General features: G+C 45.2%; 1 protein-coding gene across 1 annotated transcript in view; it reads left to right on the forward strand.

Annotated features, from left to right (window-relative positions):
• The window catches only part of LOC119436163 (Golgi apparatus protein 1), a 128,865-nt gene that overhangs the window by 22,800 nt on the left and 81,651 nt on the right, over positions 1–24,414 (forward strand). Inside the window, exons 4-8 of the mRNA XM_037702929.2 lie at positions 285–494; positions 1,437–1,682; positions 4,833–5,013; positions 14,360–14,586; positions 22,019–22,140. Of these exons, the coding sequence (XP_037558857.1) occupies positions 285–494; positions 1,437–1,682; positions 4,833–5,013; positions 14,360–14,586; positions 22,019–22,140 (986 nt within the window). The remainder of the gene's footprint in view (positions 1–284; positions 495–1,436; positions 1,683–4,832; positions 5,014–14,359; positions 14,587–22,018; positions 22,141–24,414) is intronic.

The raw sequence follows: 24,414 nt of genomic DNA on the forward strand, positions 1-24,414 counted from the left end.
CACTAATCGGTTATTACCTGTAAAAGGAAAGAACTGCAAAGTAATGCATGAGGTAATATTGAAATAACAGTTCTGCAGAAGTCCACAAGGTGGAGAAAGGTTCATGAAAGGGAAAATTGTCTTTTGTAGCTTCTGGCTACAGTTTGGGTGGATGACAATTTTTCCTTTCTTGAAGGGAATATCATTGTAACGATTGCTACTATGTGGCAGTGTGTCCTAATTTTTTATTATGTTTATGATGAGTGCTCTAACAGGAAACCCTGCTTGGTTTTTCTCTTGCTCAGTTTCCTCAGTGTTTACCAGGTGATAAGGGCCAGCTTCTGGCCTGCCTTATAGACCACAGTGAGAATGCAACAGAACCGGAGTGCCACACATTCTTGGAGCGCATGCAGTCAGTGGTCTTCTCGGACTACCGGCTTGTGTACAAATTTACGGATGCTTGTGACTCAGACATTGATCGCTTCACTTGTGGCCGGATACCAAAGATTTCTGATGTAAGTGTAAATTTTTTTTTACATCCCAAAAAAAAGGTTGTAGGCTCATTTCTTCTTTTTTTATTGCTTTTTCTTTTTTTTTTTTAAAGATATCGTTATGGCGCAACCAAGAGTGACGCCAAAGTCAGAAGACGACGATTTGACGTGTCGAGGTGTAATCGGTCTTGACAGCCATCTTGTTTGTATATTGTTGCCTTTCTTGTAAATAGTGTAAATACATATTTATATGTGACTTCCGCTACGTAACAATTTATTCAGACTACACACTCTTAGTAGAGCTGGCTTAGCACATGGATGGCAGCGGTTTTTGTGCCACTGATGTGAGCTGGTGACATCGAGCTTATGTATTGTGGTATACGATAAGATTGAGAGACTTTGTGATGCATTCTGACTGCATTTGGTCTCACAGACATCACCCAGCATTCACTGGTGGCTCAAACAGCACCAGCCGCCATGCGGTCACTCACTTTTGAATCACTGAGCATTGTGAATTTTTGCAGTGTTGTCTGCATAGCATTTCTGTATGAGCGCAGCTAGATTGCCATATATATGGATGTTTCCAGTAAATATTTGATTTGAATGAAGTTTAGAAGCATCCTTTAACTCAAACTTTAGATCACTCAAATGAGTTCCGTGCGCCGTGTTAAGGTTGAATCAGCAGAAGTTGGTTGTATCAAAATAATGTTTTTCTGTAGAAGGTTGAGCTATTGTGTCCTTGTGACTTGTGCTTTTTTACAATGTGCATGTGGGAAATGTGTCTGAAAATGTTGACTGTTTTCTATGTGAGTATTGGCAGTGTAATATGGTGCAGTTTGTGTGCACTGTATCAATCTTATTTCACCATGATTTGCACCACTGTAGATAATGCAGAATTTTTTAATGAAGTTGATGTTGTGTACTATTAGACTTCTGTTTCATGGCGTTTTCTTTTTTTTCATCCAGGAGCGCCACTCTCAGGGAGCAACACTTGAGTGCCTATCACGTGTAATTAACCAGCTTCAAGATAATTGTCGTCGGGAGTTATTGCACTTGGCCAGACTTCAAGGGGAGGATTTTCATTTGGATCGGCCCCTCTTCTTTGCGTGTCAGGAAGACAGAGACCGCCTGTGTCCTCACGTGGCATCAGGGGAAGGTCGCATCTATCGTTGCCTTCTGCGCCACCGCTCCAGCAGAGAAATGAGTGAACAGGTGAGTCTGGCACATATTATTAGTGCAGGATATGAGCCTGAGTTCATTGTCAAATGATGCTAGCCATCGTTTGTTCAAGTTCTTTTTTGTCAGTCCCATTTATGCAAGAAAGGGCTTTATTTTAGCTTGATCTACCTGCAAAAGCATGCTGGCATTGGAAAGTACTATTGCGCTGGAAAGAAACGCGAACAGTGGAGCGCGTGGCCGAAGCATAACTGAAGGTATAGTGCGCGCCGTTCAATCATCACCATTGACATGTGCGCACTTGCGGTTTGTTTGCTCTCTGCGGTGATGCACCCTCTATACTAGGATATATTTGTTTCTGTTCTGCTTCTCTTTTATTTGAAAACGAGAAAAGGTGACGGTGCAGTAACGATGACAGCGCAAACTGTACTATCTCGATGAAAAGAAACACGAAGAGCGGAAAGCGTGGCTTTTGGCTCAGTCGGCGCAACCTAGTGTCAGTCCACTAGTGCGAGGGTACGTGTCCAACTCTGATATGATTTGACTGTCGCAGGTGAATCTCTGCTTTCAGTCGGCGCCACCACGCTAGAATCTTGTTCCGGCTGGCGCTAACGCACCGCATGTGCTTTCCGAGTGTCAGACATGACTGGCAGATAAGCTTTCCTTGTCAGTATTGCAGTATAGGGAGGTGCATCATCGCACAGCACGATCAAACTGGACGTGCGCGTCTGTGAATGGTGATGACTGGACGGGGTGCGCACTATACCTTCAGTTATGCTTCGGCCACGCGCTCCGCTGTTCGCATTTCTTTTCATCGCGATAGTACATTGGGAAGGGAGGTGTGGCGAAACACTTCTCCAGATCTCGTATAGGGCTAAGAGAGTGTGCAATAAAACTGGTTGATGCAGGTTTTGTATTATTGTAGTTTGATAAATAACTAAAGTGAACAGTTCACCATTGGCCAAACAAGGGACAGCCCACAGCCAACATTTGCAACTAGGGAACTTGTGTTCATTAGGACTGTTGATCCATTTAAGTCTCCATCTTCCTGTGGCCTTTTTGTCTTCTTTGAAATGAGCAGTGACAGTTACTAGAGAAGAGAATTCGTTCTTCGTACAGTTGCTAGGATGGCCATAGTCTCGCATATCATCCTTTTATTCATGTTATCAGAGTCTGATAAACAAGTGCACTGTCGCTTTCACAAATTGTACTTACCTGACGTCAATTTAGGGGAGCAGTAGTATACATTATGAATTGGCGTAAATTGACGGCCATGACATCATAAGGTAAGCACTCAAATTGTTGAATAATGTTTTGAAGGTTTTCACTGGGGGGAGGGGGGCAGGTATTAATGCATCAGTCAAAGTACTACCTAGAATACCTGTTTCACTTACAAACTTTTCATTCACATTTTGGTCCAGTCATAAGCTTAATTTGTGAGTACTAAACTTTGCCATATGGAATTTGTATGTCTATTGTGACCCAAGTGCAAATTGATCATTTTTTTTGTCAATTCTTAGCGAGCTGTAGAAATAGAAAAAATTCAATCTTTGTAAAATGAGAATATTTAAGAAAATTCACTGGCTTCAGCAACAACTACAAGTCGAGACAAAAGGAAAGAAATGAGAGACTTAATTTTTGTCAATCAACAGTGTTCGAACAGGAGAGATCTCTAAAGTGAATGTTTCAATAAGTGGAGTTGTCTTTGTCAGGGCACTTGTTGCCCTGCCCAAGGAAGCTTTTTACTTTTGATTCCAACATTATAGTCAACTCTGTGTATCATGTCTTCCTGTTGTTTTTCACACCTAATGCATTAAACATACTTGCTGGCTCTGAGTTGATGACATTATTGAAGTACTGCAGCACTGAAAAAAAAAAATATGAAAATGGGGGAGCATCCATGATAAAATTAAAAATTGCTGCACACAGTATGAGAAGCATCTTTCTGTCCACTAATATTAGCAGTGATGCAACAATGCATCAAGCATAGCACACTGCCATTTGTTATGCTGATGGTGATATGGTGTTGCTAGCACTGTCTTGGTCTTGTACTTGATTTTAGCATGTATGTCATTGTTGGTCCATGTTTTCTTGAAAAAGAAAATGTTTACATTGGAATTGTGGCATGTGCAATAAAGTTCTGTTGGTGCACTTAAATGCTGGCATGGTATAGAAAACTGGCACTCAAATACAGTCGAACACCTTTATAATGAAGTGCTTGGGGCCTCCGAAATCATTCGTTATACGGGTTACTTGATTGTAAACATCGCGCATTGCACAGCCCACAATAGAACAGGGACAGAATTATTCCTTTGTTATACAGGTCATTTTGTTGTTGAGGCGTTCATTGAAGAGGCGCTCGACTGTACACATGCTTAACTACTGCCTTAAGCAACGATGGGTGTTCTGTAAAAAATGTGTGTGTGAAAGTTGTGTTCTGCAGTCTTGGAACTTGGAAAATGTGACAGCTATAGTCAGTGACAGTTCAAGAATTCAGCGACATATGTTCCTTTTGGGGAGCATGTGTATATGCCAGCATCCAGCATCTTGTGCTAAAACAGTAGTCAAGATGCAAGTAAACCAACTAGCCCAGCTGTCCATTCTGCTACACTATATGCAGTATATATATATATATTTATATATTTCTATTTATTTATTCATAATACCTTACAGGTCCAATGAAGGGCATTGAGTAAGGGGGGTAACAGTTTCAACAGAACAATATGCCAGCAAATCACCTCACGTGAATTTACCTCTCCTTCAATCTCCTTGCTATTTATGTCCTCGAACTTCGCCTCACTCAGGCATTGCCATGAAATGAACCTGAAGTGAGGATGGTTGTTCGTGCAATACAAATGATGCAGCTGTCAGTAAAAAGATTAGTTCCAGTCTACGTCTTGTGGTGCACTTTATAAACTGTGTGTGAGAAGGCTCTCTGGATGCTATGTAGTGTCAGGTAGTCCCCTTCTTCCCTTCTACCGAAGAAAATAACAGTGAGTATAGGTAAGTGCAGCCCGTGAAAAAAAGGAATCACTCAGGGCTTATGTTGCCCCATCAAGCATTCAAAATGGAGACTATCAAAATCATGGGTCAGAATGATGGCCCATGGTTCTTTTCCTTATTGCAGAGCACAGTAAGCACTGTTTTGTTCATTTGCCATATATGTGTTGTGTGTGGTACATGCAGTGCCGTGAGAAGCTGGTCCAGAGGGAGCAGCTGACGATGCAGGACTTCCGGGTGAGCCAAGGTCTGAGTGGAGCATGCCTGCAGGACATCCGCATGTATCGCTGTCGTGAAAAGACCTCAAATCGCCGGGAGTTCCGCTTGGCCCAGATCCTCCTTTGCCTTGAGAATGCAATGCACAAAGGTAAACGTGAAAGTAAACAATGTCCAAGAATCATGCTCTTAGCACCTATGTCACATAATTACTTGACGATGTAGGAAAGCCACTAACTATGCCCAGCTTGAAGATACGTTAATGAGAGACACTTAATCAGTTTTGACTAATGAAGTATTGCTTCAAAACTCAATCTTCAATAATTTTACTTTAAGAGGTTGATCACTACTGTAGAAAATGAAGGCCAAACTTCAATTTTTCAAAATTTCATGCTGAAACCCCAATGCTAATACGTCAGTGTCAAGTCGTGTATTTCAGTGTATTTTCTTATATTTAAGCTGTTGTGGCACAGTAAAAGTACTGGAAACTTGCTAAATTCAGTCTTTGCCTTGTTTGCAATACAATGTAGTCCATAAATGCAGATGCAAGCAGATGCCGTCAAAATCCAGGACGTCACTGCGAGCTATGGTGGGAACTACGAAGTGCTGCTGCCACCCGTCTCTCGTTTTCGAATCATTTATGGCTTATGAAGCCTCCTCCCATGGCCAGAGTGCCATTTTTGTTATTGTAGACACGCAATTTACTCATATTGCTCGACTTATTTTTCTCTATGCATAAAATGTTTTCAAGTGCTTCTAGTTGCACTAAAAGATTCGCTGTAAAATGGGCGTGAACAAAAACCCTACTCTTTGATCAGTTATGAACCCTGTTGCAGCTGATGAATTCCTGTCTGAGTAGGAGGGACAAAAACTCTGTCTCTCCCTTAGGTCACTGGCACCCACTTTTGAGGCTTAATTGCCGGGGCAGCTACTTTTCAACTTCTCAGTGACGTTCCAACTGGTTTCATTGACTATCCTCAAAATTTTCTCTTTGAGAGAAGACTAAATATATGCCAGCTATTTAGCAGGCAAGGTCAACATCTTACTCAAGGACCGCTGAAAAATGAAACGAAGTAGACCTTTTGAAGATGATGTTTACATCAATCTTAGTCTACTGGTGTGCCGCACTCAAAATGTTTTCCTGTGAGCCTTCCTCTTCTTCATCTCAAGAATGGCTAATCTCAGTTGTAAATGTTGTCCTTGCTTTCTGAAATGACGTACGCCACGGTGTCTGTACCATCATAGTTGAAAATAGATGAAGTGGTGCCTCTTTATGCCATTTCATGACTGTGAGCTCTCCTGAACATTTCGTAAAGTTTACGAATTTGGGCTCATTCTATGGTTTCACAAATGTTGCTTACAAATTCTGTTTTCGGAAAAGGTTAAAAGGTGTTGAAAGATAGCACGAGGCAAGATTGCAAGAAATACATAGAAAAAATGAATTGTGATGGTACCTGTGCCACCCTTGGCCTCTTGTTACAGCGCAAGATGCCATATGCAAGAGGGGTACTTGCTTTGAACTGGTTTATTAAGATGAGTTCCTAAAGCAGCCGAAATCACCAGGAGCAAAGCCGCTTAAAAAGTCACTGTGATCTAAAAACTATGTGCAGCTTGTCACTCTCTGCTGTTCCAACTTTGCTGCTACTTGTGTTCTGTATCTAAAGTTAAATGATCATTAATAAACTGGCTGTGTATCCCGCAAAAGGTATGTGCTCAAGGCAAACATTTTTTTAAATGCATGCTATTTTCCCATTTCACCGTGGCTGTACTTCTTTAGCGTCACAAATGAACTTGGCAAGGGCGGTGCAGGCTTTCTAGCTTACATGAGGGTTTACTAGTGGCTGAGACAGTAGCGATTCTGAACTCGTCTAAGACCATTCCCAGCATTTACCGATGCCAGCGGGAAAAATGTTGCGTACTTGCAATGTATGCAATGCATTTGGGGTCGCTCTTGGCTAGCAATAAACACATTTTATGTAGCTTTTTGTGGAATACTTAGTTTAACAAAAATGTTGCAGTTACAAAGCTTCAGTAACTCTTCTAATGGCGGTCGGAGGTAGAATGTCAACACCAATGCTTAAAGTGCTATGCCTGCCTACCCTTGGCAAAAGGTTGTCTGCTGCACTGCAGTGAAGTTGGTGGCATCACGGTTGAAGAGAGCGATAAGGGAGAGATAGAGACGAAGGTGAGCAGAGGGAGAGAGAGATGTTGCTCTTTTACAAAGTTTGTAGAGGTTCACTGAACAGGATTGACTGACCCATATGGCAATGGTTTGTATACCACAAGACCATCACTTTTGATTTCCATGAAATTGATGTATAACAAGGAGTCCGAAGCCAAACTGTACTCAGTTTGTGCATTTGGAATTGATTACATTAAAATGTGATGTTATTCATTATTTGTTGAGGAATTTAAGCTTTATAACCATGTTTAATAGTTTGACAGCTATCCATTTAAAAAGGAAATGAGGCATATTTTCTGTCAGTGCTCCTATAAATCTTTTTTCTGCACTTTAGAAACTGATCCTTTGATACAGTTCTAGATTTCTTTAAGGATGTCAGAAAACTACACTTTGCTACCTGTTTATTTTCATGTGTCACACATACAACATATACATACAACTGTGGGCGGTCTGAGCTATAAATATTTTGTCTGCAATTGTGCATAAGTTTGAACTATGGCATTTGGGCTAAGTTGCCACACTGATTTGTAGGAACCTTTGGCCTCAAAATTAGCATGCTACACTGAGGCCAACAGTCATTGATGCCAAGGAACATAGGAAAGCTGCACATGCGACACGCAGAGCTTATGAGCTTAATCCCCACTAGGGGTGGGTCACTTCTTCATTTATGCATATTTTAATTCACTCTGTTTTTAATCAAATTGCCAACATAAAACCAGTTCCCTTTTGCAAATCAAAACCAGTCTTCCTCTATGCTTCCCAAGGCGTCGGTGACCGTGAGCTTTCCTAGGTTAGTGTGATGATTATGGACGTTCGTCACTTGTTTGTGTCTTAAGACGAGAAAAACGCACAAGAGACGCCAGTTGGCAAAAAAAAAAATGTTTTTCTTTCAAACACACGATGGCAAGGAAAGGAAATGAAAACAAAATAATGTCACAGAGGAGTTTCACGCGCACACTGATGTACGCGACGCTCAGTCCTACACCACCGTTCGGCGCGACAAGAGTTCCGAAAAAACCATCTCACGGTTTCGGTCGTGACGATCGACTCGCTTGTTGCCGCGGTACGGTCGCCGAGGCGAGCCGAGGCAGAGGTGGCACGGTTGCTGCTGCTGGAACCGCCGCCGGCACACGGCTGCGCTACCGTGTGCGGCGCCTGGCTATGTTGAGGACACCACTGCGTTGTCCGTCCGCAACTCACGAGGACCGCGACCCAGGGTCGGCCCACGCGGACAGCACCTCGGTAGGCCTCGACCAAGAACAGCCCTCAGCAACTGCGCCCTGGCAGGAGCCGCTCAGCAGGCCTCGTCCTTGGTCCCGGAACAGGCCTCCGCATCTGGCCCGGGTAGGCACGCCTTGGTCACTCGGACGCAGCAGGAACCACGGCCCGAGCTCTTCTTCCCGAGCGTCGCACCCGATCTGCTGCCACCGTGGCTTCGCCGCTCGAGCTCCTCCGCACGTTCGCCACGTAGCACTTCTTTTTCGTCGTTTTTTGTTCTTTTTTCTTCCAGCTCCCGTGCCACCTGCCCTCAGCTCGTCTTCTTCACTTCGGTAGGCACTTCTACTGAGTCCACATGTCTCGGAGTACACGTAAAAAATATATATATAAAAAAATATTGTGTCCTTTCCCCACAATATCCCCCCGCTCAAGAAAGTTGTTAAAAAAAAAAACAACTTTTAGAAAAAAAATACACAAATGAGTTCATTTATAAATGATGAATCGAAAAGGATGAGACGTCCAGAAGTCAAACGCGGCTGAGGTAGTCGGCACCTATGTTTTCGGCGCCCTTAATGTATTCAACCACGAAGTCGTATTCCGTTAGCAAGAGACTCCAGCGGAGCACTCGGCTATTCATATGTTTGGCAGAGTTTATGTAAGCGAGAGGCTGGTGGTCCGTTTGCAGCACGAAACGTTTGCCGAAGAGGTACACATGAAACTTTTGAATAGCCCACACAAGTGCCAGGGCTTCTCTCTCGATGGTTGAGTAGCGGGTTTCTCGTGCGAGGAGTTTACGGCTGGCATAGGCTACTGGATGTAGCACCCCGTCGTGACGCTGCAGTAAGACGGCGCCAACGCTGGACGAAGATGCGTCCGTGCGCAATATGAAGGGCTCTTGTAACTCCGGTGAGCGTAAAACCGGACTAGACGATAGCACGCGTCGCAACGTTTCAAAAGCTTGTTGATGGCATTCTTCCCAGATGACCTTATTCGGACCTCGCTTCTTGGTGAGTTCTGTTAGAGGTGCTGCCACAGCAGAATAGTTTGGGATGAAATCTCTGTAATAACCCGTTAAGCCAAGAAAGGAGCGAACTTCTTTCTTCGTCTGCGGTCGCTTTGCAGCCTGAATCTTCTCTAATGTCTCAATCTGTGGCCGGAGAAGATTGTTCCCGACGATATGTCCTAAGAACTTTACCGAAGCAAAGGCAACCTCACTTTTTGAGGGCTTTATGGTCAAATGAGCTGCACGAACACGTTTCAGGAACTTGGTGAGAGTGGTAATGTGCTCGTCCCAGGTTTGTGTGGCTATTAGCACATCGTCAAAATAGTGATATATGTTCGGTATTCCTTCTACCACTCGTCTCATGAGTCGAGTGAACACCGCAGGTGCGGTCTTGATGCCGAAAGGCATAAATCTGAATTGGTACAGCCCAGAAGAAGCTTGAAACGCAGTGAGGGGCTTCGATGCTTCGTGCATAGGCACCTGCCAATACCCTTTTGTGAAATCGAACTTCGAAAAGTATTGGCTTTGACCCAGTTTGGCAAACATCATGTCCACCCGAGGTATGGGTTCGTTGTCCGTAACCACAACTCGATTCAGCTGTCTGAAGTCAATGCAAAGCCGCATGCTCCCGTCTTTTTTCTTCACCACGACGATAGGTGCTTGATAAGGAGAGTCGGAGGGTTCAATTATACCTTGCTTTAGCATGTCCTGGACTTCCTGTTCTACAGCTTCTTGGATGGCAAATGGTATAGGGTACGGACGTACATTTACCGGCGTTTCTGTTGTGAGGCGTAACTTGCACTCGACAACGTTTGTCTTGCCCGGCACATCTGAAAACACATCTTGAAACTCTTTCAGGAGATCATCAATCTGGACTGTCTGCTCGTTACTCAAGTCAGTTGCTACTAACACATTCTTGTATGTTTCCCGTTGGTGTAGTGCAACAAAAGGCATTTCTTGCTCTCCTGTGTTGTCCGTCTGCACAGTAACTGCGGCGTGTTGCAGGACGTCAGCCGTGGACTCCCTTTCCTCGTATTTCTTTAGGAGGTTGATATGAAATAGGCTCATTCGACCTCCGAGGTCTACCAAATAGTCATATTCATTACGTTTTTCGACGACTGTGAAAGGCCCCTTCCATGTCAGAATCAGCTTGTTCCTATCTGATGGTAGGAGCAGCAATACCTTGTCACCTGGCGATAGCTGTCGAACTCTCGTTTTTTTATCGTAATACTTCTTTTGTATGACTTTGGCCTTCTGTAGTTCTTCATGGGCTACCTTGCAGGTGTTTTGCAGGCGCTCCTGGAGCTCTACAACGTATCCATAAGTTGTCTTCGTTTCCGCATCAACGTTATCGCCTGTCCACAGTTCTTTCAGAATGGACATCGGTCCCCGGACGAATCGACCGTAAAGTAGGTCGAATGGCGAGAATCCAAGGCTTGCTTGGGGAACTTCACGGTATGCGAAAAGCAAGGGAGCCAGGTATCTATCCCATTGTTTAGGGCATTCTTGGCACATGCGGCGGACCATTTGTTTGAGAGTTCCATTGAACCTTTCCACCAGTCCGTTTGCCATGGGATGATAGGGAGTTGTAGGAAGTTGACGAAATGACAGTAGTCGCCCGAGTTCTTGCATAAGGTTGGATGTGAACGACTTTCCACGGTCGCTCACTATTTCTCGTGGGACTCCAACCCGGGAAAACATTTCTAACAGTGCTTCTGCTATCCGCTCGGTCTCAATGCTCGGCAGTGCTACCGCGTCCGGATAACGCGTAGCAAAGTCCACCATCGTTAGCACGTATCTGTTTCCCTTAGCTGAAGTTGGGGACAGGGGGCCAATAATGTCGACGGCGACCCGTTGAAATGGTGTGTCGATGATGGGCATATTCCCCAAAGGGATTCGACCAACGAGGTGTTTTGGTACTGTCCTTTGACATATGTCACACGACTTTACAAAACGTGTGACATCCGCCTGTACACCAGGCCAATAAAATTCTTCAAGGACACGGTCTGTAGTCCTCCTTTGCCCCTGATGACCAGACAGAAGACCTTCATGGGCCATTTTCATCACTGTGTTCCGGAGATCCTTGGGGACCACAAGTTGCTCCAAGTCTCGCCGTTCTACAGTGTGGTATCGCCGGAAGAGAACATCACGTATCAGCACAAACTCTATGACTGCTGATTTCTTGGATGTGGTTTTCTTCCCCAACGCTGCGAAACAAGTTTCTAGCGTGGGATCGGTGCTCTGTAATTTCCGCAGCTCTTTCGGGCTGATGTCCAATGGGTTAATCCATGGAACTGACAGTTCTCTGTGTTGCTTGTCTTCCTTTCCTACAGCTGCTGACACATTCTCTTTCCGTCCTCTATTCGGGGAAATTAGGCGTTCACTTGTGTCCTGATGGGTAACCTGATCCGTGCGGACCAGTGCGGACCGAGGTCGCTCTTCCGGCTTCGGGATATGGGGTGTATCTGATAGTACTCCGGTAACGTTGCCTAGCACAACTTCATATAAAGGGTTCTCCATGCAAACAGCAAGAACTTGTCCCTTGAAAAACGGAGAATCAATACACACTTCTGCTTCTGGTAAACTCTTCGTAGACTGATCCAATAAGCGGATAGTGCGGATGCTACCAGTTAGCTTGGAGTCGGGAACCAACGACCGTTTCACCACAACTGTATTGCATCCGGTATCCCGTAATATGGTGACTAATTTTCCTTCCAGGTAGCCCTTTGCTGTCGGCATTTGCTTCGATCCGCCATCACAAGTCGCATTGCTTTGTGTACAGTCGCAAATGTCATGACCCTGGGTTACCCTTTTCTTATCATGTCCCGGTTCCACTAACTCTTCATGCTGCGCTTTCTCGGATCCTAAGAGAGAGCATGATGCTTCCCCTCGTTTTCCAGAGTCAGAGGGGCAACTATCAGATCTGTGTCCTGTCTTCTTGCACGTCCAGCACTGTGGCGACTTCGGTGCTCGGGATTTTGTCCAGCAATCCGCAGCTCTGTGGCCCTGCCTGTTGCACAGAAAGCAAAGCAGTTTTCCTTTGCTTTCGTTTGTAGTGCCCACTTTACCAGTGACCATAGAGTTCCCTTTTTCTTCTTTACCCTTAGCGAGATTCACGATTCCCTGGGCTTCCAAGTACTGGTCTGCCGTCGTAGCCAGCATATCCAGATTACGACATCCTCTTTCCTTCAGAAAGATAGCCAACTTCTCGTCGCACCGTCTTATAAACTGTTCGGCCACCATCTTGTCTCGTAGAGCTTCATAAGTCTTCGACGTCTTCGCTAGCTCTTGCCAATGGTCGAAGTATCCCAAGAGGCGCCCTGCGAACTGTCGTCCTGTCTCAGCATTTTCGGGCCGGGCATCCCGAAACTTCACGCGGTATCCCTCTTCTGTGTAGCGGAACCGCTGTAACAGCGTCTGCTTCAGCTTTGCGTAGTCCGTAGAGTCTTCAGCAGACATGCGTCCTACCACCGTTAATGCTTCTCCTGTGAGACACAAACTTAGCGACAAGGCCCACTTGTCTGTTGGCCAACCTTGGCTTGAGGCCACCCTCTCAAATCTCTGTATGTAAGCATCCAATTCATCTCTACCCTCATTATAGGGCGGAATCATCTTGTGCGGGCTGCGAAAACTCTGACCACCACCTGTGCCGTCGCCTACCAAACTCATATTCGGACGCTGCGCCTCTGCAGCTCGACGTCGCTCCTCAAGGAGGGCTCGTTCAGCCTCCATGCGAGCTAGCTCCCGCTCATGATCTGCCTGTGCTGCTATGCGCGCCTCTTCTCGTTCTTTCGCTCTTTGGTCCCTCATTTCCTTCTGCTCAGCGCTTACCCATGCCACTAACGCCTCTCCACTCAGCCCCATCTCCTTCCCTAGCTCCACTAGCGTTCTCTTCTCGTCCATTCTCGTCTACTGCACACAAACAACGTGAGGCTCTAAGATAGAAAGAGAGCTTCGTCCTGTTCGCGGACGCCAGAAATTGTGATGATTATGGACGTTCGTCACTTGTTTGTGTCTTAAGACGAGAAAAACGCACAAGAGACGCCAGTTGGCAAAAAAAAAATGTTTTTCTTTCAAACACACGATGGCAAGGAAAGGAAATGAAAACAAAATAATGTCACAGAGGAGTTTCACGCGCACACTGATGTACGCGACGCTCAGTCCTACACCACCGTTCGGCGCGACAAGAGTTCCGAAAAAACCATCTCACGGTTTCGGTCGTGACGATCGACTCGCTTGTTGCCGCGGTACGGTCGCCGAGGCGAGCCGAGGCAGAGGTGGCACGGTTGCTGCTGCTGGAACCGCCGCCGGCACACGGCTGCGCTACCGTGTGCGGCGCCTGGCTATGTTGAGGACACCACTGCGTTGTCCGTCCGCAACTCACGAGGACCGCGACCCAGGGTCGGCCCACGCGGACAGCACCTCGGTAGGCCTCGACCAAGAACAGCCCTCAGCAACTGCGCCCTGGCAGGAGCCGCTCAGCAGGCCTCGTCCTTGGTCCCGGAACAGGCCTCCGCATCTGGCCCGGGTAGGCACGCCTTGGTCACTCGGACGCAGCAGGAACCACGGCCCGAGCTCTTCTTCCCGAGCGTCGCACCCGATCTGCTGCCACCGTGGCTTCGCCGCTCGAGCTCCTCCGCACGTTCGCCACGTAGCACTTCTTTTTCGTCGTTTTTTGTTCTTTTTTCTTCCAGCTCCCGTGCCACCTGCCCTCAGCTCGTCTTCTTCACTTCGGTAGGCACTTCTACTGAGTCCACATGTCTCGGAGTACACGTAAAAAATATATATATAAAAAAATATTGTGTCCTTTCCCCACAGTTAGTAATGGCTTGTTTGTGGGTTAGTTGATTTTGGGTTATGGTGAATGTCTTGCCGTGGGGCAAAAAGACACGGCACTAAACAAGAAGCCAACACACACATGGGTGCTGATTAGGTTAATCTAGGCTAGACTAGGTTAGGCTGTTTGATAAGCAAGCCCTGCACTTTCCTTGATTTTCACGACCATACTGTGCTGCCTGGTATTATTTCTGCAGTGTGCAATTATGTATAGTGTAATTTTTTATATGTGGTAACATTGCCTTGTCTGATTCTTAGACTATCCAGTGGGAGCTGAATGCCAACAGGAAATGTTGGAGCACCGTCGCTTCCTTCTTGAGAACTACCAACTCACACCAGACTTGGCATCATCATGTGAGCAGGATATTGCAACCTTCTGCCGGCGGCGTCTTGAGCCCAATGGCAAGACCCTCCACTGCCTTATGAGGCATGCAAGACCTTCAGCTCAAGGCAGCCAGCGTCTCTCAGACCAGTGCCGTCGACAGGTCAGCACATTTGTTGGCATACTAAGTTTAGCTGCATACCTGATACCGAACTGCTATATAGAATTTCAAATTCATTACTTGGCAATGTGAAGGAATCACAATGCTCTAAAGTCGAAATTAACGGTGTCGCATTATGGTTTGGAAGCTCTTTCTCTGACCTGCACCAACACTACAAAAGTAGTAGCAGCCCCCAGCCACAAAACTGAAAGTGAGCCGAGACTTTGCTTCTGTACATGTAATACCGCTGTCACTGTCACACAGGAAGTTTAAATGTCTTTGCATTGAATTATATTTACATTTAATGTCAGTAGCTGGGGGCTCCCTTAAAGGGGATATTTCATGACAGATGAATGATTTGAGAATTAATGATTTTGGGGGACTCATTTGTATGTACTGCAGTTAAACCTTGTTATAACAAATCAGGATATAATGAAGTGAGTGAAATTCTTCTTGAAATCCTCATAAGGATTCATAGTGCAGTACATGCAATAATGGATATAACGAAATAATTCTGGTCCCTATTGAACTTCGTTATAACAGGCTTTACTATATTTAGTAGGGGGTGTGGGAATATCAAGTTTTCAATTTCAAAGTGAATTCGAATAACGAAAACAAGGGCAAATCGAATCGTATAAAAAAATTCAATTTTTTTTACCAACCAGAGGTACGATAAATAAAAGCAAGTTGATTGCACAGCGAATAACAGACAGGAAATTATGCTTTATGGTCAACAAAATTCTCTAGTTACTACTACAACACTTTTGCTTGACAGTATCATAACTGCAGGTACCTAATGTTGTTATGAAGGAAGGATAGCTGCTCGGCATGTTCGGGGAGCAGAGACACCCTTCTGCATGTTACGATTTGTTCAGACACAGAAAATAGCTGCTCACTGGACACATTACTGTCTCATATTGATAGGTATCGCTTCGCAAACTGAGTCAACCGTCTGCACCATGCTTACACCACCACACACACATCTTTTTTCTGACCCAAAATTTCATCATGCACAAATCTTTCAACCTGTGCTTGTGGCAGTCAAAATTGCTGCCACAAGCAAGTGAAAATTACTGCTGGTTGATGAGCTTATAAAGGTATTTTGAAAGTGCTGAAGTGGAAGGAGCCTCTTCAGATGTTTTCATTGCTTAAGGCATGTCTGATTTTCTTGCTTATTCTAAAGCCAAGTTTTTAATCCAGTTTGCTATTGAAGCATCCTGGTAGTATTCAGCTACTTTAGAACAAGGGTCTAAAAACATCGCCAAGCTTGCTACCATGGTCAAATTTGTAGTTTAGAAACTGTGTCTTTAGGCACTTAGCCAGATTAGTAGCAGACACAGAGGTTTCCGACTGGAGGCTGGGGTTGTCCAGATGCATGAAGAGGCAGCACAGTGTGGGTACTTGAGCTGAGGTAGCCATAAGCACCAGCAGTGCCCCCTTTTTACTTTTGCCATGCTTCACTGCACGGAAAATATGCTTCACTGTAATACAGTCTTGTATGCTTCGCCGCAAAACACGGCTGTACTGTGGTGAAGCGGACCTAAAGAACTGACAACAGCAATATTCGGTGGTTCAAACGTTTTGAATAGTGGAAGTGTCTTTCGAATCTAATTAAATACTAACCAATTCAAATCGAATATCCGAAGTTTCGAATATTCGCACAACGCTAGTATTTAGTTACCAAATGTGTACTCTCCATAAAAAAACAGCAGAAAAAGAAATACCAGGTGTTTTCCTTTTAAAGGGAAGCTTTCTTAGTGAACCCTCGGCAACTTTGCTGACTGTGGCTGTTGCTGCTGCTTTGTTGCCGAATAGCTAACACAGAGACAATGAAAGAATTACGTGTCCAATGGTTGAATAAATCTTCTGTCTCCTCGCACGACAGCTCATTGCTCTAAGCATTAGGCCACAATCACACGCATATTTCTCTTGTGCCAATACCAAGTACAGTGGAATCTGGTATATACGATCTTCACGGGAACCGTAAAATAAAACGTATTATCCAACCAAATCATATTATTGGGAAAAGAAAAAGAAACATATTACTGTAAAATTCCGAGCAAGCGCCCCCCTCAAGGAAGTCGAAATTACCGGCAAAGTTAGGGGGGGGGGGGGGGCGCTATCCCGGAACGGCACCAAAATTCAAGATGGCAACGACAAAATTTTCCCGCCAAAAAAAAAAGAAGCGCAGTGGGAATGGCATTAAAATTTTATCGAACATGAACTTTATTAAGCCAAAGATTTGTTAGTGGTGTTTATCACTCTCAAAACCACCGAAAGAACTACAGAAAGAGCGCATCGACACTGCTACCGACGCGTCGCCCCGACCGGTGAAACGAACATTGGTTATGCAGCTTCTATTCCAGGCAAAATTATGTCCGCTAGAGTAGAGTGACACGTAATGTTCACTTTATTAATAACCATAGCCACGGTGAAACGTTTAGCACTAATGAGAGTTCCGATACAAGTCAAGCTCACTGCAGTGCATGGCTACCGACGGCGGACAGCGAACCGCGGCTCGGCCAAGCTCGCATCGCAGCTGGTAGCACCGCAAATATCAGCATGTTTTCTTCATCGTGTAAAATTATTGCGAGGAGAGGGTAAAGCGGCAACGACGGTAACAAAACATTACTGCTTGGGAGCGTCGGCGGTTCGTTCTGAAGCGCCGTCTGCTACAGATTCGAAGTCAACTGGAAAAGGCCTAGCGACGATATCGATGGCGAGTAATTAGCAGCGGGAAAGTTGCCCGCGACGCCAAAGCGTAGCCGCGACCACTCCTCTGTCGCCGAGTGGTCACGTCGCTGTGCCGCAGGGAAATCCTCTGTGCCGCGTGAGAGGCAGATCTCGCCGTCGGCCAGCGGTCCGTGAACTACAGACCGCCAGCCGCAGTTCGCCCCGATGCGGACGTGTGCCCACTGGGGCGCCTAAAGTCCCTAGAAAAAAATATTTAGGGACTTTAGGGGCGCTGGGTGCAACCATGATTTGATGAAATGGCTCATCGGGGCACCCCGATGCGCACCGAATTTGCTGGATGTGGCAGGCCAGTGTTGGTGCGGAGCGTAGAGGGCAGGGGGGGGGGGGGGGGGCTTTCCCGGAACGGCGCGGTAATTTGAAATTGGCACGTGAAGTTAGGGGGGGGGGGGGGGGCGCTTGCACTGGGGGGGGCTCTTGCTCGGAATTTTACGGTAGAAAAAAAATGGATTATGTAGAATTGTACCAACGAGGTTCCACTGTAGCATTTTTAGATGATTGGTGCGTGCATCATGTCGTGTAGCACATGCGTGCAAAAGTGCATGCGCACAAGAAAACTGCTTCACGAAAACTTCGCTTCACAAGAGTCCAAATGGGCGTTGGATCTACATAACTTCTTTAATCTTAACAGCATTTTTAAATTGTTGCTTATGCCAGAATTAAATAGTAATTACTAATTATGTTTTTAACTAATTACTTTACAGCACATATTGCAATTTATGTATTAGAGTCAGTGAGTTTGGATGGCATATCTACTTAGAAGCAATTCTGAGGCAGGCAGCTATTTCGAGACACGTTTTCAAGCTGCGTGACGAAATACCATTGGTGTTCTAGTAAGTTTGCCCTGTACTACTTCAGAAGGCATTTTGTTGAAAGTGTAATTGGATCAACAGTGCATTTTTCCACAAATTCGATATCACTTGTCTGAAAACTGGTGCTTGTTTCAAAATTTGTGGATGTGGATAGCATAAATTTGGATGTGGAAAACTTGTGGAAAAAAGTGGATGTGCTTTAAGAACTAACTCACTCCAATTTGTACCTGGCATCATGTGCCCTAAAGCAATTAGTTAAAAGCTATTAATTACTGTAATTTTATTAGCTTCAATTATGCATTTCGATTTCTCATGCAAGTGATCTCCATCTCTTCGAGTAATTCTGCTCAAGGAGTGTAATTCTGCTAGCTGCTGCACATGATTATTTAAAAATATATTAGAATTACAAAATGAACACCTAGTATGAGAATTAAGAAGAAATCACACTTTGTACAAGTTATGGTATTTCAATTTGTAAACAGTTGTTTATCTAAGAATGAAAAGAAGCCAACATACAATGAGGCTGAAGAAATATTCCCAGGGTCGCAATTTTGTAGCGATGACTTATGACTTATTCTATACTAGTCTTATCATTCACCGCTCACGGCCGGCTGATCCCGTTGATAACGCCAGCGGACCGTCGCTCTGACCACTGACAAAGCGCGATAAGTGCGAAAAGGCATTATTACCTGGAAAGGCATCGCTACAAAATACCGGCCCAGGTGTAGGTTATAAATACACGTAGGCCCAAGAAAGTACAGTTAAACCTGGATATAACGAAATTGACAAATTCCCGAAAAACTTCGTTATAAAGAGGATTTCGTTTATGCAGGTTCAGCACGAAAATTCGAAAAAGAAACGGTTACCGTATTTCCTCGAATTCTAACGCGCCCTCAATTGTAACGCGCACCTGTTTTCCATTTTCCGTTTTCGTCGAAGCACTCATCCTTGGAATGTCACATCAGGTACCGGAGGCGTGGACGCGTGTCGTTTCGCACAGGCGCGAGGCATCGGAAACGAAGAGCGAGCGTCACGATGGCGTCGTAGCGTCGTATAGTGTTACAGTAGAACCCCGCTGTTACGTTTCCGGGGGCTGCGTTTTCCCGGCTGTTCGTTTTCGGCCGCTCCCGGCACAGCTCCCATAGAACCCAATGCATTGGTAACCCCGCTGTTGCGTCGCAACTGTGGGACCGTTCCCGCATCATACGTTGCGAACTGCCACCCCGCGCTGGCCCGAGCGGCCATTTTGACTTTTCATGTCGCTTGGCTTGGTGGCTTGACGATGGCATTAATGCGGCCGCCCAAAGTGCCGGGGGTGACAACTATGACATATTTTCAGTTTCCGCCAGCAAAAGTATGGCCCTTGAGATCCGTATTTGCTATATAAAGATGGTGTCTATGATGGGTTGTGGCCCTAAAATTGGTTTTGGCTCATAGATATCCGTCCAAGGGCGATAATGCAGTCGCCGCGCGCCGTATGCTGTATGTGCAAGTGAAAACGTGCGAGGGGAGCCGATGACTGCGTCTAAATCACGCGCGCGCAAGAAAAGCAGGGAGGAAGCGCGCCTTCTTCCGTTGCGCTCGAGGCACCGGCGAGGGAGTGAGGGGGGAGGGATAGTGGGGCGGCGTTGTACTGTACTCTGGCATCAACTGCGTACTGCGCGGCGGCGTGCGGGCCGTATTTGACAGCGATCTGTGTTGGGGCAGAGTCTAGCCGTGTAGGTGCGTCGGCGGCTCGTAGCTTTGTGCGTGCTGTGTGTTCTCGGCGCTCAGTTTGCGTTGAAGCGATAGACAACAGCACGAAGGTCACTTCGCTCGCATCTCCAGCGGCGCTTCCACACGCCGCCAGCGTTTGACAGCGCGTGTCCCGCACTCATCGAGTGTGCTGTGTCACAGTGTGTACCAGCGCGTCGGCAACATCAACTGGAAAAGGAGAGAGTGCCGGCTTGGCGGGCTAGGCCAGCTGCAGCAAGCGGCAGGATCAGGTTTGAATGAAGGGAGGGGGAAAGGTCACGCCTGCGGCGGCAAGATCGCCGGGTCGAGGGATGCAAGCCCGCCTCGCACACGTGCGCTCGCTTCGCATTCCGTCGCGACGGAGAAGGTACTTCCGGTTGCTGCTCGCGCAAAAATGACAAAATTTGGGGCGAAATCTCTAGGTTGTCGGTGGGGAAAATTCGTTATATCGAATGGGTCTCCCGCTGCCACTTCGTTACGTAGAGGTCTCAAATACATGTGCTTCTATGGAGTAATGGCGGCGAATAGGAAAACTTCATTATATCCAGGAATTCGTTATATGGAGGTTCGTTATAAGCAGGTTTAACTGTAGATGGAGGGACAGCTGTCACCATAGCTTGATTGGTAGTGCATCACACACGGTATGTGAAGGTTGTGGGTTCAACTCCCACTAGCGACAAAGTTGTCTCTTCTTCTTTTTTCATTTGCTTTTTCCATTATTAACTACAGTCGAAACTCATTAATAACGAAATTGCATCGACCGCGACACCTTCATTATATCTGACATTTGTTATAAGCATATACTGCTCTGATATTGCTGAGAAAATATTAGATTGCTTTGTTATATACAATAATTGATGTTGACGTTGATGTCATTATGTTGATATTTGGCTGTATATGAAGTTTATTGTAAATTTGGCTTCATCCTTAAATAGTAATAGAGTTAAAATATAATCATATAGTTTAAAGAAAAATCAAACATATCCCCTGTTCCTTTCTTGGCCTCATTGTCTGTTGGCGTCTTACAGTTCCTACTAAAAATCAAGCCCCCTTGGCTCCCCATATGCTACTCGCTCAAAGCAACTGTGCTTTTCATCTTGCCTGTGACTGCATTTCTGAACTTTCCTCAAGCCCCAAGACTTCTGCCATGTTCCTGGTTGGCAGTTTATTGGAAATGTATTAGCATTTTTTTTTGTGACTTGGTATGGATAACTATCTCTAGGTAATTATATAAGCACAATAGAAAAATCTCAATTGATCATCTTAATGCTCTGAGCAAGTTAAGTGAAAAAAAAAAACATAATTAAGAATGCTTTGTACCTACACCGTGACCTTTCTTGCGTATTTTATCGACACATTGCCACTGCTATCATTGCATTGAAACCAATGTCATTTGGTGAATTTTATGTAATTAGCTACAACTGACTTCAAAATTTTCCCAAGTGATAAGGATATGTCTAATAACCATGTTTTTATTGTTGTTTCTTTGAACTGTGCTTCTCTGGGAAAGTGTGGGATATGGTTGAGAGCAGTAATGTTCCTGTGTATGTGTGTAAGATCGACGCAATTGTGTACAGCTGACTGCAAAAATTTTTAGATCAGGAAAGTCGCACAAAAGTTACAATTCCCTTGCAATTTCACTTGCGGGTCTGAAGAGTGCCAATTCAAGAGCAAAACGTGGTGTTTGTGTACACAGCGCCTTTAACTTCTTGGGCAGATATGTTGGCTGTGACAAAAGTTTATTTTTTTGCCAATTTCATACTGTAAACTTATGTGGTTCTGAGTACATGCACATACACTAATGTATGTATGCATAGGCATTTTGCACTGTTTGTGCTAATTATCATATTAGTCATTGTCTTGAACATGCAACTTAGTTGTTTGGAATTTGTGGGGAATAAACTGAGGACAGAGAAAAGTACATATCTACCATCTGATATTACTAAATTGAAGGCAAGCATTTGCATGCTTGCTATTGTGGAACTTGACACGTGGTGAGGCACTTGGAGTCGTGAACAACACTTGATTTTGCTGTTATAAAATGTGTGCTGTAACTATGGCTCGTTACTGTATATGCTGAAATCTTGTGAAAAATGTGAGCCCATCCTTTTTTGTGGTTAACACATTTGTAAAATAAGGTGGAGCACGTGCTGAAGGTTTCTGGTGCTGGAGAAGATTGGCGAGTGGACCCTGTTCTCCAAGAAGCCTGCCAATCCACTGCTTCACACCTCTGTCAGGATGTCAAGCCAGGGCGGGGAAGGTACTAAGCGTAGTTTTCTTTCATGACTGTAAGAGCGTTCTCTTAGTGGCATCTAGCTTGTGCAGCGATTATATGCTATAAAGTAATGCTATATAGCTGCATAAATTTATCCACACTTTGGTATTTTGCAGAGTACTAGAGAAAACCGAATTATTTAGCAGCCTAAATATGCAACCTGAAATTAAGTGAGGATCTGTGGTAGTTGCACATGCATATGAAGATTGCTCCTTTTGCTTTTGTAATTCATTCAAGTGCTATGGAAAATGTTTTTTTTTTTCTTCTTCTTCTTCCACAGCTCCTGAGCTGCGACAATACTCTGTTGTCAGTAATATATGAAAGAACTGTGTGCCAAAGGCTTTTTTGTATTATTGAAGCTTGCACATAATCACTTTGCTAGCCGTCATTAATATTTTGCTGATGAGAGATAAACTACACTGAGCTTTATAAATGTTTTCCTATGGAAGATAATATATCGTATTTGCATGATTCTAACGCGCATATTTATTGCATAAAAAGTGCGTTCAAATTTGCATGCGTGTTACAATCGTAACTAATTCTGCTCAAAATCAAAAATGGAACCTATTCTTACTAAAAAAAAAAAGAAAAGCTCAATACAAGGTAGCTCGCAACGCTGCCATCGAATGGATGTCTTTTTTTTTTTTTTCTGTGTTGGCTTGTGGTCGCCATTTTCCAGTTTGCTGTACCTGTGGCATTTCTAATGCATTAGGTGGAACTGAAGATGGCTTTCAGTGGTCGGTAGACAGCGAAAAGAAGGTGTCATCAGATTCCGGTAGCGACTAGCTGCTAAGATTCAGCTAAGCGTGTCTGGGTGCCTCTGTATGTTCCATAAAGTTTTTATTTGAGAAAGTCGTGCTGAAGCGCTTAACCGCTCACTTAGAAAGCAACCAACTGTTCCCACCATCAATGTTCGGATTTCGGCCCCATCTATCCGCCTAAGACGTTTTCCTCATGCTAAAAGACGAAGTCCTAAACCCGTCGGCCGGCAGCTCCGATAGAATAGTTTTAGCACTAGGCCTTAAGAAAGCGTTCGACACCATATCGCACCAGCTCATAAAGAGCTGCAAGAATTAGGTTGTGGTGAGAAAACATACGCCTACATATGCTCTTTTTCTGCAAGAGCGCACGGCCACCATTGGTGTCGACTCACTCCGATCGGAAGAAATACAGGTACCAGGCAGAGGCACACCGCAGGGTGCCATCTTGGCATCCACTGCTATTTAACATCGCAATGCGCAGGCTCGCTCTGTCCCTGGAGGACAATACCAGATCTAGGTCACGCACTGTATGCTGACGATATTACCTTATGGGTCTCGACAGCCTCAAGTGGGCATAAGGAAAACACCCTACAGGAGGCAATAAACAAAGTCGAAGCCTTCACAGACATGGCGGACATGTTCTGCGTGCCGGAGAAATCAGAATTTATTAGAATCAAAGCAAAATACATGCGCACAGAACCAAAGGTCCGGCTAACACTCCAAGGCCAACCGATACGGGAAGTGCAAAAACTGCGAATTCTAGGCCTCTGATTACAAATTAACAGCAGAGTAGATCACACCCTTCTCTTGCTTAAATCTACAGTACAACAGGTGGCCCGAATGATACACAGGGTAACCTTCCACAGGAAGGGCTTTAAAGAGGACGAAACAATCAGATTGATACAAGCTTTCGTAATCAGCAGGGTGACGTACAGCCTACCTTACCAGCACCCAACAAACACTGAAATGCGAGCCATCGACATCCTGATACGCAGGGCATGCAAAACCGCCCTGAGGCTACCTAAATATACTGCCACAGATAGACTGGAGGCCCTAGGTTTGTACAATTCGTACGAAGAGCAAGCCGCGGTGATAATATCTCAAAGAGAATGACTCAATATCACCGCAACAAGCAGGGCTTGGGTATCCGAGCCCTGCCTGTTGCTCGTGTATCCCCTACGACCCCAGTACTTATACCAGGAAACCACCCCAATGCCCGTGGAAATATAGAATCGAATAATAGCTTCTCCCATACCAAAAAACATGCATCCTAAATATCATCAACCTAGAAGGCAGGCAAGGGCTAAGAATCTACAAAAGCGCTTTGCATCCTGGAACGATCTACACGGGCGTAGCCAAAATACAAAGTAACAGATACTGCCTAGCAGGTGTAACCCAACAATCGACGATAACAGCCTCTACCAAAGCAAAATCAGCCAGTAGGGCAGAGGCGGTAGCAATCGCCCTAGCTATCAAGGACAAAGACCGGAGAGGAGAG

This window comes from Dermacentor silvarum, chromosome 1, assembly GCF_013339745.2.
Source record: "Dermacentor silvarum isolate Dsil-2018 chromosome 1, BIME_Dsil_1.4, whole genome shotgun sequence".
NCBI lineage: Eukaryota > Metazoa > Arthropoda > Arachnida > Ixodida > Ixodidae > Dermacentor > Dermacentor silvarum.